The sequence below is a fragment of the Amblyomma maculatum genome, chromosome 1, assembly GCF_055883805.1.
Source record: "Amblyomma maculatum isolate TAMU_Amacu chromosome 1, ASM5588380v1, whole genome shotgun sequence".
Taxonomy (NCBI): Eukaryota; Metazoa; Arthropoda; class Arachnida; order Ixodida; family Ixodidae; genus Amblyomma; species Amblyomma maculatum.
Genome location: NC_139344.1, coordinates 425,791,636 through 425,808,079, shown reverse-complemented (window position 1 = coordinate 425,808,079; position 16,444 = coordinate 425,791,636). Strand labels below are relative to the sequence as shown.

Below are 16,444 nucleotides of genomic sequence, written 5' to 3'. Positions count from 1 at the left end.
TAGCCGCTTTAAACACAGTGCTTCAAATTAACCTTCAACGATGTGCCCAGCTGCTAACTGATGAAGTTCAACCCACAATGTGTCTGCAGGTGATAAATTATAGGTTGGCAGTTGGAATCACATCATTTTGGTCTGTTTTATGTTTGAACAGGGTCTTTTTCTCAAGTGAATGGAACCCTTTTAAAAGCTCATGGTTGCAAAAACTCATTATTGCCTGTTTACTAAGCTACCTCAAAAGAGTTCCTTCTCGATGTTGTCCTTGCGGCCCCTGATGTACTATGCTTACTTTTCTTTAAACGAAAATCGGGCCGAGAAATAGCATGGAAATTATATTTGAATGCAGAATAAAAATCATGGTTGTGAACATTCCCAGCGTCACAAGATGGTGGTTGAGCATTTTTGCATTGGTAGTTGGCATAGTTATTTTGGAGATGTCAGGTCCATGCTACTTTGCCGTGCTCTTTACTGTCTGTATTCACCTGTAGCATGTTTGGCATCCTTGCTGCTGTTCAAGAATGTTGATGCCTTTACCGTATGTGGAGGTCTCTCACTATGGTGGCATGAGGGCCGATGTGCTATGGCATGTCGATAGCAAAGAACTGTCAACTGAATCGCAAGCAGAGCACAGTTTCAGACTTTTCCAAAGGTTCTGCTTTTTCTGTTTTCATAAACATCATATTTGGTTGCATTTTAGAACTGGGGTCACATCAGAGCTGGGCAGTTGCGGAATGCTGCTGCACCTGACCCCTGACGTGTTTACCCATCAGCTGTGTGTGTGTGTGTGCAGGGGTGTGGTGGCAGTGACTGTGATGGTGACAGAGCTGGACATCAACCAGTGCCCAGACTATGATGCGTACACAGAGGAGAACATCTTCCAGGACACACACAAGTGCGACCGCCGTTCTTCCAGGGTGAGTCGTGCATTCGGTTTGAAAGCCCAGAAGCATTTGGTGGCAAAAGTGAGACACAGGGCATATTGGCTTTGCGGTCGGGATTACTTTGCTTTAGTCACAAGAGCTCCGGGTAGCACTTTTGGTCCAGCTAACGGGACATCACAGACTTTGGCTCCACTACAGTCGGTGGCATTTAGGGCAGGGTTTTAGACGATTGCATCTAAATCGACTGAAATGAAATTTTGTTCAACAACCCTTGGAGTGATGTCGCTTGAAGTGCCTGTGGCACTGAAATCCAATTCTGTCTGCAGCAGTAAGGTAGTGCCTTTCTAAGGAAATACTTTAGGATGGACTAGAAAAAGAGGGGAAAACAATGGTGCCCTGCCTGCACCACCAATTGGCACAGTGGGCTACTTTTATATCACAGGTTAACCTTGTCGTTAGGGTTAGGAGGCCCAATAATCTGGCTGAAATTTCTGGAAAAAGTGAGCATGCATATTGTGGCTGGTGCATTCACAAAGGTCGAGTTAGTGTGCAAGTTGCAATGTTTAGCGTTTAGGGAATGTATAGGGTGATGCAGGCACCTCAGGGAAATATAACTTCAAATAGGATGTTTCACACATGTGAGGGTGATCCCTTGCTTAACACCTAACTCATGGGGACAGTCAGCAACCAGCACAACATTAAAGGGACACTAAAGAGAAAACTGAAGTGGGATTGCATCAATAGAATGCCAATTCCTGATTACAAAGAATCCACTCTTACTGAAAATACAGCTGTTATAGGGTAGTAAAGAGGAAGAACAGAAATATAGGTATCGCCACCACAGCCGAAACGCGCAACTACAAATCACGTGACGCGCTAGGGATCACGGAGGCTGACAAATGCGAATTACGTTACCCGTTTGAATGCGGTCATAGGTTTTGTCTCGAATATAATAACACGCTTTTATCATACGTAAACGACGGCGAAAAGACAACGTAAACGTTGCAAGGCAAATACAAAAATACACTTGGAGGCGCCACAGGCGCCCACTTCAGTTTCGGTTATGTTTCGGCTCAGGCATTTCGTGCGCACTCGGATAGTTTGTTTGGACCTGCAGTGCCTGAGTTACGAGCTTGGAGCAGCAGATGCGCCTTGATGGTTCCCATTTAAGCATTCGGGGGCACGAGTGAGCGAAATCCGCTGCCGCCGACACGCTCCTTCGTTCACACTTCTGCGCCAACATATCGCCGCCGTCGCTGCTTCGACTGCTACCTGACCGCTCGACTGCAGCTACGTACGCCACGAAAAGCATACATATGCTAAGTACCGAAGCAAAAACGCATTATCATTCAATTGTTCACTAAATCATGGCACATCTGACCAACATACTGCGTCAACAAAACCTTCAACGTGCTATTTGCAGGCGTCGTAAACAAAAGGGGCATACTTGCCGCTCATACCAAGGAGAGTGTCGATATATTGCGCTCGTTGCCCGGCGAAAAAAAGGGCCTCTGGTAAAATGTAAAAACTAAAAATGAAGCACCAGAGATACATCACAAAAGGTAAAAAAAGAATGATTTGTAGAAAAAAAAAAAAAAACGCCAGTAGTGGTAAGATTCGAACTTGCTACTGCTTGTTTCGTAACGTTTAGCGCTAACCGCTCGGCTACGCCGCGCCACAGGAAGCTTGGAAATATTTTTTGTTTTTATGTCATGGCCCCATTTACAATAAAGTGTTTCTGCTGCTGGTCTAAAAATTACAGCTTCTTGACCATCGGCGCATGCTGCCTGCTCTCACGTCTTGCAACTGATGTTCTGGATGCCTACGCGCACTATATTGTGCACTGGATCCATTTTAACATGTAGAATTTCACAGCGCTGGCAAATGTAGTGGCGCCGGCACTTCGGTCATGTTCTGCTACTGTGGACGTAATTTTCGCTGAACACGGAGCTGTAGCACAAACCTTGAAGGAAAAAAGTGCGACGAAGCTTCAAAACTGACAAGCGCAGCAGCGAGGACACTATTTTGCTGGTAACTAAATCTTATTTGTATGTAAACATGTCGGGAAGCGTCGCGATGACCGAGGGCTCGGTTTGTTTATATTCAGTGCAAGAAGGAGCGCAAAAGCTTGAGAAACATGTAAAGTATTGTGCATTACAAGTGCTCTATGTTCTTTTTTTTTCTTCCTTTATGGGCCCATCGCTCGGTAAATTACTCTCTTCATCATTTTATTTATTTCGGCTGTGGCCGTCATTGCGAGTACGCTGTTGCCATCACCGTGGTTGCCATGTTAGCCCTTGAGGGATGCGACACCGCGGGCCGCGCCGGCTCGCTAGCTATCACAGAGTCCCTGCTTACGTCATAGTGTGCGTCACTCAACTCCGACTACGTAGTCGGAGGGCACAGTTTGAATTCGACCGGCGGGAACAAGAAAAAACCTCAACTTCTTATCGCAATATCTCAGCAATTATTCAATTTTTTGCTGCCGGATATGCGGCGACAGTGTCAGCAAATGTAGTTTATTAGATTTTCATACCATCTTTGGATGTCTTTAGTGTCCCTTTAACTTTGGGACCAATTTTTGCCGTTGCAATGCTGGGCAGCAGTGTATTGGGTGCTGCTATGAGCAAGTTTCCTGTTTCTCTCTCTCTTTCTCTAACTGGTATCACTGAATCGGTAACCACTCTGGTACTACAATAGGATTAGCCTTAAACATTCCAGGAGGCTGAAATGGTCATGCCTTCACTAGTCCGAAATTAGTGAATAAGGCTTGCAAGGGTGAAGGAACGGGCTAGTTGGTAAATCATCTTGGAAAGCAGCACTGTGTTGTTGTTCTCTTTCTGTGTCTGTGTTTTGAAGTGCGCTATTTTGCTTTCCAAGGTGAATAAGGCTGTATCTTAAGATGAAAGTTGTGATCATCTCTAGTATGGTTTATGGAAATAAGTTGTGAAAGCATTATTTAATGCGGCGATAACATTTAGCAGAAACATTTGAATCATCTTGGGAACTGCCTGTAACAGCTGGTGTGTTCCATCACACATCTGTGTGAGATATTATTTTTATTTCGGCGGTCTTTTCCGCACACTTGGCTAAACATGTTGCTTGGGCACACTGCTTTCCAACAGCTTTTGATCATCATGTAGAGTTAGAGTTTGCCTTATTTTCTGGTGTATTGGCATCTAAGGTAGTAAGTTACACTCATGCAGCAAACCCTCTTCGAAAACATCAATCAGTGACCTGCTGCTAAAGGAATCGCTAATGGTAGTCGGAGACTCTGGAGGACATCACAGTATGTTAATCAGCTCGGTAACGCCTTCACTTCAGGACACGTGGTGCTTAGTCTGATAGTTTGCTTCCTTTATTAAATACTGGCATAAAGTCTAAAAAAACCTTGCTACTAGTAAGCACGCCTTGTGTGGCGCGACCGACATTCTATGACAGTAGCTCTTTTTTCAGGCGAGAACAGTGCAAGCGCCAGATTGCCCCGCTGCTAACAAAAGCTGCCGCAAACCGCTAACTTGCCACTCATTGCAAGTGCCTAATTTGCGCTGCTGCCCAAAGAGGGTGCCACGGATGTGTGAAGTTGTGCTTAGTGCACAGCACTGCTCAACTGTTCTCCCCTCCTTTCTCCTCTCACTTTTTTTTTGTTATGCTGACAGCAGAGAACTGGGTAGTATGCTCTTAACGGCTTTCTCGATAAGGTAGTTCTACACTCACTTGAGTAGTAAAGCCAAAACATATGCTGCATGCATGGCTGTATAGGCACAGGGGTAGGCAATTCAGATGGGCTTGAAAGTGTAGGAGGCAAAGAGGAAGCATTAGAAAAAGATACCCTCATTAGAATGCAGTGGCTTCTGTTGATGCTTTGCCTGTATGAGTAAAAGTCTTTCCTTTCTCTCTCTCTCTTTTTTTTTTCTTCCTCGTCGTCAGTGTGTGCCAATTCTGGGCCGTGGTTTCGACTCGGGCGGATACAAGTGCGAGTGTCTCCAGGGATTCGAGTACCCATTCAATGACCCCATCACATACTTTGACGGTCAGATTGTCGAGGCCGAGTTTGAGAAAGTCATCGAGGACAACCCCAGCAGGTACGACACACTCAAGTGCCGCATCGCTGGAGCACCGTCAATCTTCTCAAATGTGGCATTGGTTGGAACGCTACTGCTGTTACTACGAACTCTCCAATAAGTGAGCATGCAAACCCAGGATTTGTGGTTTCTGCACATATTGTTACCGGACAAAAGTGATGTCATCAGAAGGTGATCAGTGCTCTCACCTTGTAGTGTGAGCTTGTCCCTTTTTCTTTTTTTCTTTTTTTTTTTTTCAGAGGTGCCCTGTTTTCTCGCAGTTTTTTTTAAGTGGCTGCTTTTGTCTAAGGTTATTCACTGTGAAGACGAATTGGTTGGTGTTCTCCTCTGTCTTTAGAGAGTGCTGAGGTTGTGGTGATGAAGAGTAATTCGTCCTGTTTGTATACTAGTGATATACTTCGTGATATCAGGCAGTGTGCCCACACTTTTTCTTGATAGGCTGTACCACAGTGGTTTCCCTATTCGTAATTGAAAGCTGCGGACAGTGTCTTTTCACACGATACCATCCCTGGCAAAGTCCAACCCATGCAACTTTACCCTGTATGGACAGATGCAATGACAAGGCCATGTCCTCCCAAATCCCTCCTTTTGAAGGTGATGGAGTGGCAGAGGAAAGAGAAGTCAGTGGCAGCTTTTTTAAGACACTCGGCGGGGAGCCTTGCCTAGCAAGCGGGGTCTTATTTACAGCAGAGTTGTTGTTCCTTTGTCCATTGCCGCACACTTTTTGGGTATCCAGCACATCTGCACTTGTTGCCTGTGTTCAGTTTTTGCTGACGAGAGGGCTGTAATTCAAAAAAGCTGCAATGCATTCCAATAAGTTAAACTCTGCTGGTTCGAAATAAGGCCAGCTTTCCTTTCTATCCAGTCTTCTCCACAAATTACTCTCATTTTCTCTACTGTAGTGTTGGCGTTGTTTTACATTCTGGGCAGTTAGGTGGCCGCTGTGGTATTACAAGGTCGACGTGTCAGTGCAGACACGTGTGTGGAAAACAGAGGGGATCAATCCCTCAGTCTTGACACATGTCCAGAACACCTTGCTAAGGAGTGGGTTGGTACATTTTGAAAAGCTATTGCACTGCCGTCCATTTTTTAGGAAAACTTCTACCAGGTGCCTTTTTGATGACAGTTTTCATGGATTCAGCTGGAAGGCGACATGCCTGCCATTCCAAAAGGGTTTCCTGTAGTTGACACTTAGTTCTTTCTTGAGGACACCTGTGCCTCGAAATGCACATTCCTTCAAAAGTGGGACCAACTTGTGCCATTGGGGGTAATTTGCCTTTTAATTGTAGATTTTAGTTTTTGAACTTAGAGTTGTTACAACCCCTTTTTTATTTTGTTTACACGTAGCATTCCATTCCGTCCATTCATCATATGCATCCTCATACCTCATTAGCCGTGTCAGCTTTCTTAAACCGGGATGCTTTTCCTGTTAGAGTGACAATTCTCAGATGAGAAAGCAGGACGATTACAGCTTAAGGCTACAGGGAACACCACTATAAATATTTCCGTGACGAAGATTAGTCCGCTATTAAAGTTTTTCTTGATACCTAAATGGGGTAACCATCAGAATGAAATTATATGGTTAAGAATTCTGAAGCACTTTTTTTGTTTCGTGCAGTCACTCATAGCACTGCAAGCTGTGCCCATTGTTACCAACTGCTTTAATTTTTATCCTACTGTAGATGTCGGGAGAGCATTTTTAGAGCAGTTTACCTTATTGCATACCGTCTGCTATGGTTCAGTTTAACATTTAGTGCAAATACGTGAAATCAAACATTACCAGCTTCTTGTATGGAGCAGTTGTGGTGCTTTTTCAGTGTTGCCCTTTGCTGACATGATCTGTACTGGTCACGTCAATTTTATCCGTCCATTTTAAGTGACTGGTTTCTCGTCTTTTTTTATACCCAGTGTACATGAAAACTGGAGCCTTTTTGCATTAATGCATTGTATGTCACGCTCCTTTGATTATTTTCTCATTTAACTCAAGTTTTATGCGTCTTTTCTGCTAGAAGCTTGTGACAAACTCTGCCGGTGTAGGTTTCTGATGGATGGCTGGTTTTTCTTGCCGTCCTTTTACTTTTGTTATATAGAGTGGCTATTTTTATTAACCGGGTGGTGATATGCGTGTATATATTACCCAAGACTATTCCTAATGGAATGAATCTCAGGCACAGAATGTTGTCGTGCAATGTACCTTGCACTTTCTGTTTTACAATTTACTACGTTTGCACAGACAAGGAGGCACTGAAGTGAGCCGTGATTGTCTTTGTTGTATAAGTCTGCCTTGAGATCCCACACATGACATGAAGCAAAACTGGGGCTCCTGTTTGGCGACATTATCGTCCTCTTGCTTTTATTTGTTTTCTTCTGTTTGTAGTGCTCTTTCTCAAATCTTGGTACTCGACATCTTTGTCTCCTTTTTTTTTTTTTCTAATAGAAATCATGAATGCATTCATTGCTGTATACTTTGTTGCATCTAATACAAGCATTGCAACATAACTGGAGACCCAGCTTGTATGCTTGTTTTGTTTTTTTATACTAGTTGAAAGCTGTGCCTGCTGGTGTCATGGCCCTTTTCGTAGCCCTTTTCTTCTGGATTGCTTGCAGGTTCTTATCTGATGTGGGAAATTGTCATTCATGCCTTTATTGGAAGTATGAACTAACACCTTGATTATTTGGCAAAGGAAATGTCGGCACGCTTGTGCTACACATTGCTTATTGCAGTAAACTCTTGTTAATTCGTCCTTCAGGCAACCAGAGAAGATGTTTGGATTAACCGAAAGCTGGAATTATCGAATGGGCTTGATAAAACTGCCGAAAATTGTTTGAATCGCAGTAATTTTGTTTAATGATCACCTGTGTGATGGTTGTCTGCATTTGGGACGTAACTGAGGTGAGAACGATAGTTTTTCCCGGTTTCTTCAAGCGGCTTAATTTACGCACAATGTCAGAAATGTTAAAGTAGTACCTTTAAATCGTAGAGGCCTCCGCTACCCTTTTCGCAGTGTGGTGCTGTTGCAGTGGTGCCTCTTCACAAAATGTCCCCATCATGTTTTACGGATGCTTCGCCACAAATGCAGTGTGGTGAAGCGGTGAAGCATTGTGGAGAAGAACACTGTACGGTGAAAGTGCACGTGACTGGAAGGCAGTTTCAGTGTACTGAAAGCAGCATGTAAGTCCATGAGAGGCATACATGCATAGATCTCAGAACTGCGGGATGCCATCCCAAAGTAAAATAAAATAACAGTGACGGTTCAAGTAGCGTTTGATACAGCTCGCCTCTGATCGCAGCCACGGGATGACATGAAAGTACAGAATGCGAAACCGAAACTATTCTGCTGAACTATATTTCAGAAACGGGGATCATCCGATTGTCGTCGGGCCTTCCATAGCGTGCACGAAGTGCGCAAGCACCACTGTTTTATGCAGTTAAGGTTCGGGCAGGTCTTTTTCAGTGAGCACTGGATGTGTGGGTCTTAAATCGACGCGATACCCTGTCTGAATTTACCAGAGTGAGGCCGCCCATTCTTCGAAATACAAGTGTCGTAGATCATTCTTACATGGGCGTTAGCCGGGACCGTGCTTCTAGTTTGATAATAATAATGATAATTGGTTCACTGGAAAGGCAAGGCGCAGTACCTGTCAGGCTTGTTCTGTGGACACCTGGATTATCCAAATTTGGGAAATAAAAGGAGACAAATTAACGAGATTTTACTCTACTCATAATGGCTTCATGAGGATATTGTATATATATAGCATTCATGTAGAATTTAATTCAGCAGATGGCATTCATATGTGTGCAACAAACCAGAAAGTGCCCAGTATTTATACATGCAGCACAAACTAAACAGAGGTGAAGATTTCTTGACATATCATTATGGGCTTGAAATCAAGCTGAACCATGAATTTTGCTTTTAAACAGCATGTTTAATTTCCACAAAAACTAGGTGTTTAGTCATTGTGTTATGCTAATGCTGCCTTGGCTGCAATCTGTGTTATGTTTCTTTTAGGAAAAATGTCTATGTGTTTCTTAATGCTAAAAACTGCAGAGGCATGCAACGTTTAAGTTAAATAACCTATGAGTGCTTAACCATAGTCTGCAGGTAAAAACATTTTGCAGTCTTCTCTTTTTTTCTGTTTATACTCTGTTCTCTCTTATGTACCTGGATATGGCATTAGCATAATTTAAGGTGGTTCTTCTGTTGCATCCTTGCATTCTATGTAGGTCTTTGTAGATTGTTTCTAAGCTTGCAGAGAATGTAAGCCCAAAAGTGATGTTTGAAGCAAAGTGTATGTACTGAGAAGCTGGTGATTTTGCTTGTCATTGCTGTCATCTTCACTGATCTCCAATTTGACACAAGTGCCACAGTCATAGATCACTATCCGAGCTTTGGGTCTGTAATCTAGAAGCACCCTATCCGCAGCTGCTTTTTACCACTCCACCTGTTTCTCTGCTGGTTCAAGCAGTTGTGGGCATGGACTGGGTGGCGTTTGCTTACGATGCGGTTTCGTGCTGCTAACATGCACAATGAAAAACAGCCGAATCTCCAGAGTATGCGTGGTCTTAGCTGCAATCTGAATGCAGCGCGTGAAGAAGACGTGTTCGCTAAGACATGCACTCCAATCATTGTGGCTGCTGGCACCTCACCACAGTGCTGCATTGTGGTCGAGCATCAGCGCGCACCACTGATAAATTGTAGCAGTAAAACCTGCAAATCACAACCTTTTTCTTTTTCTATTTTAAACACTTTGAAATTGCAACTGCAATACCCTACAATTACATTTTTGTGAAAAGGGGATGGTAATTTTACCCTTATTACATCCTTTTGATACGATTAAATATCAGTGGAATACTTTCTGCCTAATCCCCTGCAGCAGACTCCTTAAAACGTTGGTCACAAAATTATGCATAAGACAACAATGGCTTGTTTAACATAAAATATACATAATGTAGTTAAAATTAGCAAAGAGAAATATATACTCCTTGAGGTTGTTACAGCTGTGCCTGCAGAAATATGAGTTCCACTGGAAGTCCTTTTTCCCATATTGGAGTTTTTGTAGCTCATTTGAGGAATGTGCATCAGTGTTTATTTATTATTTTTAGTTTAAGTTTAATCTACAGTTAATACACATATCTACATTCTTTTTTCTTTTTTTGCCTGATTACACGGAGAACATTTCATGCAGTTTCAGTCAGATTCTAGCCTGAAAAGTGACCCATCCCTACTGTGTGATTGGTTTTACCATCCCCATTACTTGTTATAAGGCAACAAGAAAAACCATTTGCGTTAGAAATAACAATGTCATAGTTTTGATGCTGCAGTTACATGTGGGCTGTGACACATGATCTGCAGTCAAGTGATGACTGTGTTGTGATGGAGCTTGCAGTTTCTACAGGCCACTTTTTGTCGGTTGCAACTTTTATACATCTTTGCATTGCCTGGTGTGCTTCGTATATTTAATTTAAGCTCTGCAGTGAAGTTGCATCAGAGCTCTTTAGTACCAAGTTCCAGTATCAAATTTCAAACAAGTTAAAAGTGAGCTGGACAAACTGACCTGGTGAAGCTTAAAAAAAAAAATATGCCAGAAAACATTTCTGCATTTAGGAGGAAGTGCACTGAAAGCTGCCTATTGTTAAATGAGAAACATGAAAGCTGCCTATATTTAATGAACAACAAGAAAGAAAGCTGTAAAACTTATAATTGCACAAACACAGTAAAATGTTGGATATTCGCTGATTGCTCCATCATCTGCAGGCAGATGAACTGCTTGGTAGGAAGTCACTGTTGACCGGTAAAAAATTTGCCTTACAGTTTTCTATCCACACTCTTCCACAAATAGGGCATAAGGCAGCTTTTGTCACAGGAGATGGCAGTATTGCAGCTGGCAGCAGTGATTAAAGACTTCAGATGCTGTGTGCACTTCTCACCAAGTGTCTCATAACATTGCACATATATTGTAAGCAAGATGCAAACTGCCAGTGGGGCGGTTGGATTGGATCGCTCAATGCAGCGAGCGTGCTCGCAATGGACCATTCTCTCATACATGTAGCACTGTGCATACCGGTGGTGTTATACGTTGAAGGAGTTGAATCTGTGTGTGCTTCTTGGCAGCCTGGGAACAAACAATTTTTTCTGTTCTTTCTTGTTTGTACCAACTGGCCTGTTCACCATGCACAAAAGAGTAGTCTGTAATGATGATTTGTATGAAAGAATAAACACCTTTTTTAATAAATATTTGTAGTCGTTTTCATTTTGTAGCTTTTTTTATTGGTGTATGGGGTAAGATGTGGTACTTAAAGAGCAACTCCGGCATTTTTTTTTTCATCATTTTGTGTTTTTGATTGAATTACATTCCTTGGCATGCTCTGACTCCAACACAAAAAACAATTTTTCGAAATTCCAGTTAGAATATTTTTAAAAAGAAAAACAGCAAACCGAAACTGCTTTCACAGCCAGAAACGATGTCCCAGTTGACGAAAGGGTGAAGTCACACTCACTATTAGGAAAACTTTCATACGTGCATTGCATGTCGGAAATAAAGTATGGAAATCATGACGCACTATATAAAATGTCTGAGGCAGCTCAATATAAGCCTCACAATTTCATAATCACGCGGGAAGTGGACAGTAACGCCGCCATAATGTGTGTGGCGTCAGAAACACAGTGTTGCCCGCAGGAATTGTCTCAACTGAAGCCATGAAAACTGCATATTTTAAAATTGTGTTGTGTGCGAATGGATTATGGCATGGCGCCCAAATTTTTTATAATGCGTCGGGACAGAGAGGAGAACCTATAGCACAATTTTTACCAGAATGTTTGAATGTCAAAAAACCTCCGGAGTAGCCCTTTAAGTGTCCTACTTAGTATACACTTTTACTAAACATGACCTGAAACGGTTAAGAAGTGGTAAGTCAAGACAGTGCCAGTTGTCAGTCGTATCTAGAGGGCCCACAGTTAGTAACCGGAGAATACCTACATTGACCCATGGGTGGATTTAAGGGGGAGCAGTTGCTCCTTCCAAAAAGTGAGAAATTGTGCCAAATTGAACTGTTCTGGGTCCCATTTTCTTTTAGGACTTGAAGGGGCTCACCTGACGAAACCATTGAGGCAATGAAGACTCCAAAAACATTCACCAGTGCACAATATTTTTTCGGCTCTTGTGCAACGGCACAGCACTTTCACAGACATACAGTCTTGTGTTCTGCACATGCGTGACTGTATAGTCGATCAACTTTCAGTTCTTTCCTCCAGGCTCGTCTGCAGTCGGAATTCATAACAGTCTGAATGAAACTGAAAAGGAGCAACGGAAATGGGTTACCCGCTGCGGTAGCTACTGGTTATGACACTCAGCTACTGATCCGGAGTCATCATCATCAACTGCTGGACTATACTCACTGCGCGCTCTCCCATATTCCTCAAATTAGACCCGTCCTGTGCTAGCTGCATCCACTTCATCTTTGTAAACCTCTTAACCTCATCCGCCCACCTAATTTTCTGCCACTCCCTGCTATGCTTTCCTTCCCTTGGAATTCAGTTTTTTACCCTAAACGACCATTGGTTATCCTCTCTTCACATTACATTTCCTGCCCATGCCCATTTCTTTTTCTTAATTTTGACTAGAATATCTAATTTGAGTTATTTTGCTGATCCACTCAGTAGCTTCTTATCTCTTAACGTTGCATCTACCATTTTTAGTTCATAGTTGTCGGCATTTTTCTCAGCTTAAGTAGATATGGAGTACCTGGGTTTGCACGCAACTGTGGTGGCCACATTTGAATGGAGGCAAGTGCTGTGCTGTACTGTGGGATGCCAGTGCATGTCAAAGATCCCCATGTGTTTGAAATGACTCCGAAGCCTTCCATTACGTTATGTTTTTCTCCTTTCAATCCCACCTTCCTTCTTTTCCTTACAGCACTGTTCAGATGTCCAGTGGTAGATATTGTGCCTTTCCTATAAACCAATTTACATTTTAGCAACGGAAACCACGAGTTTCTCGCCAGGGTGGTGCAGTAGTAAGATGCCCAACTAATGTGCCGGAGTACCTGGGTTCGATCTCGACCGCGGCGGCTGCGTTTCGATGGAGGCGAAAGAAGGGGTGATCCGTGTGCTGTGCGATATCAGCACACATTAAAGAATGTCGGCACATGATAGTCGAAATTTCGAAGTTACTCCGTAGCCCACTCAACACTGTCTTGATTGCCCCACTATGGCTCCTCTTTCTCTTTTCCACTTTCACTTCCCTCCTCCCTTCTCTTACGGCATGGTATAAGTGTCCACAGAAAGAAGTGTGACATGTACTGCGACTTCCCCTTCCTGTAAACCAATAATTATTAAACCGCAAGTTTTATTGTACTCTAATGCATAGGCACAAAAAATTAAATTGATTTATAAGAAAGGCGCAGTATCTGCCACATCTTGTCCATGGACACCTAAACCCAGCCGGAAGGGAAGGGAGGAAGTTGGGATTGAGAGAAGCGGTGCCATGCGAGGGTTCGAGAATAATTTCGGCCAGGATTCTTTAATGTGCACTGAGGCGGAGTGAGGTGGTGAAGGGTGGCAGTTCCTGGCCCTACGGGGCTGGGACGGTAGGTCAACGCCGCTTAAGACGGGGGCTAGCCAACCATCGAATTTTATCAGTTGTAGACCCTCATTGCACCCGCCACTCCTTTGGTGGTTGACGACGGCTGTTGTTGCGGCGCGCGTCTTTCTCTCCCTCTTCTTTTTCCTTTCTTCCCTATTTTCTCTTCTGTCCGAATGAGGCAGCGGAGGTGGCTCAGCTACAGAGCCAGTAGTAGGCCCGCGCATTTTCTTTTCCTTCTTCCTACACCCACAACAACAACGTGCACTGACATCCCAGAAAATACTGACGTCTTTGCGTTTTGTCTTTATCGAAATGCGGCCGCCGCAGTCGAATTAACCGGGAACTCTGATCTGGCAGCCGAGCTTCTGAACCATTGTCGTAATAGTAGTAAGCAATTTATTCGGGAAGTGAACAAGGGAGTTGCTTGCTGAATGCCTGAGTGGCAGTTTCTATTCCGTGATGCCATTGGAGACTGGGGTGAATAATTAATGGTGAGGCCTAAAGTAGAGCAAATTAGGTGTTTGATTTGTGAGATTTAACGTCCCAAAGCGACCGGGGCAATGGAAAGACTGTAGTAGAAGGCTTCGGAAATTTCAACCACCCGCACAGCACAGGACACCTTGCTTTTGCCTGCATTGAAAAAATTGTGGTTTAAGCATGGCTTGAACCTATTGATACGAGCGAAAGCTGTGAGGTTAGCCGCGATATTCCCATTATACCGCCTTTCAATCCCTGTCTTTTAAGGCGAAAGCCTTTCTAGGCTCACAACGGAATCACGTTCGCGAGAGTTGTGCGCGGAATCTGTGCGCTGATGTGTCACTTGCTAACCATGGATGTGTGAGGAGTGAAATAAGCTGTCAATCATCCTGATGACATCATTAGAAAAATAAGAATCCTGTCTCTACCTAGAACCAAACCTCCATCCCTCAGATCCCCAGTCGAGCGCTTTAACCAACTGCGCCACGCCCAGAATTGTTTTTTTTTTTATTGCATGGAAGTACTTCGGGATCGTGGAAAGCATATCACATTTTTCATTGTCTACCGTGAAGATGATAGTAACGATGACAATGCTGGTGCAATTAGGGATAATGACAATGATGACAAAAGCGATGATAATGACGGTGCATTTAGTTGACAATAATAATGAGAGCAAATGTGATGCACCGTGTGTGGCAGCAAAACGCTCCAGCTTTTGCATTACTGTAGATTTCACAGTGCTCTCGAATTTTTTTATAAAGAGGAGTAAAAAGGCGCAATATCTGTCACTAATTGTTTCTGTGTACGGCCTGAACCGCGCCATAAGGAAAGGGAGGAAGGGGATGGTGGAATTAACCCTCGTGGAGAGAGGTGGTGAAGGGTGGCTGTTCCTGGCCTTACGGGGCTGGGACAGTAGGTCAACGCCGCTTGCGGCTGTAGGAAGAAGGAAAAGGAAATGCACGGGCCTGCTACTGGCTCTGTACTGAGCCACCTCCGCTGTCTCGTGCATGGATGGATGGAAAAATTTTATTTTCGTCAGAGAGAATGTGTGGACGATTCCGTGTTAGACGGCCATCAACCCATGGCTGACGGCGACCTAGGTGGCCCACTCCACGGCCCTGGTCTGCACGACCGGGTCTGAGCTGGCCAAGACGGCCTCCCACTGCTCGAGGGAAGGATCACGCATAATATCCGCCGGTTGCGGTGCTATGCTGAAGCTCCATAATATGCGGTCATAGGTTGCCAATTCCTGACACCATTTGCACTCCGGCTGAATGTCCGGGTAAATTTTGCTCAACACGTATGGGTTGATAAAACATCTAGTCTGCAATCGTCACCATACGCATTCCTGTGCCTTCACCAATTGCTTGTCCGGGGGTGGGTAAATCCTCCGCTCAAGTTTGAAATGATTAGTAATGTCATGAAAGGATAGCAACCCATCTCCCGTGGACCTTCCCGGAACGTCCGGCTCACCTACTCGGCTGACGAAACCTCGAGCATTCATGTGAGCCGTCTCGTTCCCAGAGTGTGCAGGTACCCAGACAATTTCCGCCTCCGTATAGTCCCTCGCCCCGTGGCCCGATTCAGCAATCGCGCCGCTGTAACAGATATTTTGCCTCTCGCCAAATTTCGGATGGCTGTTTTTGAATCGCTGAAGATCAGGTCAGCATTACTACTAGTAATAGCTAGTGCTATCGCCACTTCCTCTGCAATTTCTGGGGAGCGGGTTTTGACTGATCCGGAGGCGTTCAAGTCTTCCAAAGCACCGTCGAGCGGCGCTGCTGCTCCTAGTGTTCCTGTATATGCTCCGTGCATTGTAATGTTCTTTCTGCCGGGGGATGCAAAACGTTTCCACGCAAAACTTGCGTAGTATTGTCATTACTTGTATTTTTACATCATTGATGTCACAGCTACGAGCTACTGCAACTGCTGACAGATCATGCTGTGCCAGCATGTTATGCGAATCACATGTGTTTTCGATGTTATGTTTTCCAGAAAAATGCACGATGCGCTTGGCATCGATGCCTGCGCCTTTATACAGCGCAAGGAAAAAGGATGCCTGTAAATAGAGCGCGATGTACATGGCAATAAAAAAAACGCGAACTGCTTCACATCGTCTACCCCGCCGTGATCACAGCCCCTGTACACCCAAGGAGTGGCTTTCCCGCAGAGCCCCCCTGTAGACGCAAGAGCGGCTTTCCCGTAGAGCTTGGAACATAATGGCAGACCTTCGCGCAACTCTGCTCACTGCGGGAGCATATACAGGAACACTAGCTGCTCCTGACAGGGAGCGCCATCTCTGACAGAAAAATAGAAACTGGGGATAAACGCGGCGGCACCACCTAGGCATCCCGTGCAAGTTTTCTCCTTTCGCTCGCTCGCTTCCGCGCGCGTGCAGACGTCTCGCGCTGCTTTTGTCGC

General features: G+C 44.3%; 1 protein-coding gene across 1 annotated transcript in view; it reads left to right on the top strand.

Annotated features, from left to right (window-relative positions):
* Positions 1-10,580, top strand: part of LOC146209290 (uncharacterized) — a 58,395-nt gene extending 47,815 nt beyond the window's left edge. The window contains exons 11-12 of the mRNA XM_084599056.1: positions 788-911; positions 4,809-10,580. Of these exons, the coding sequence (XP_084455182.1) occupies positions 788-911; positions 4,809-5,063 (379 nt within the window). The 3' untranslated portion in view covers positions 5,064-10,580. The remainder of the gene's footprint in view (positions 1-787; positions 912-4,808) is intronic.
* Positions 10,581-16,444: the final 5,864 nt, after the last annotated feature.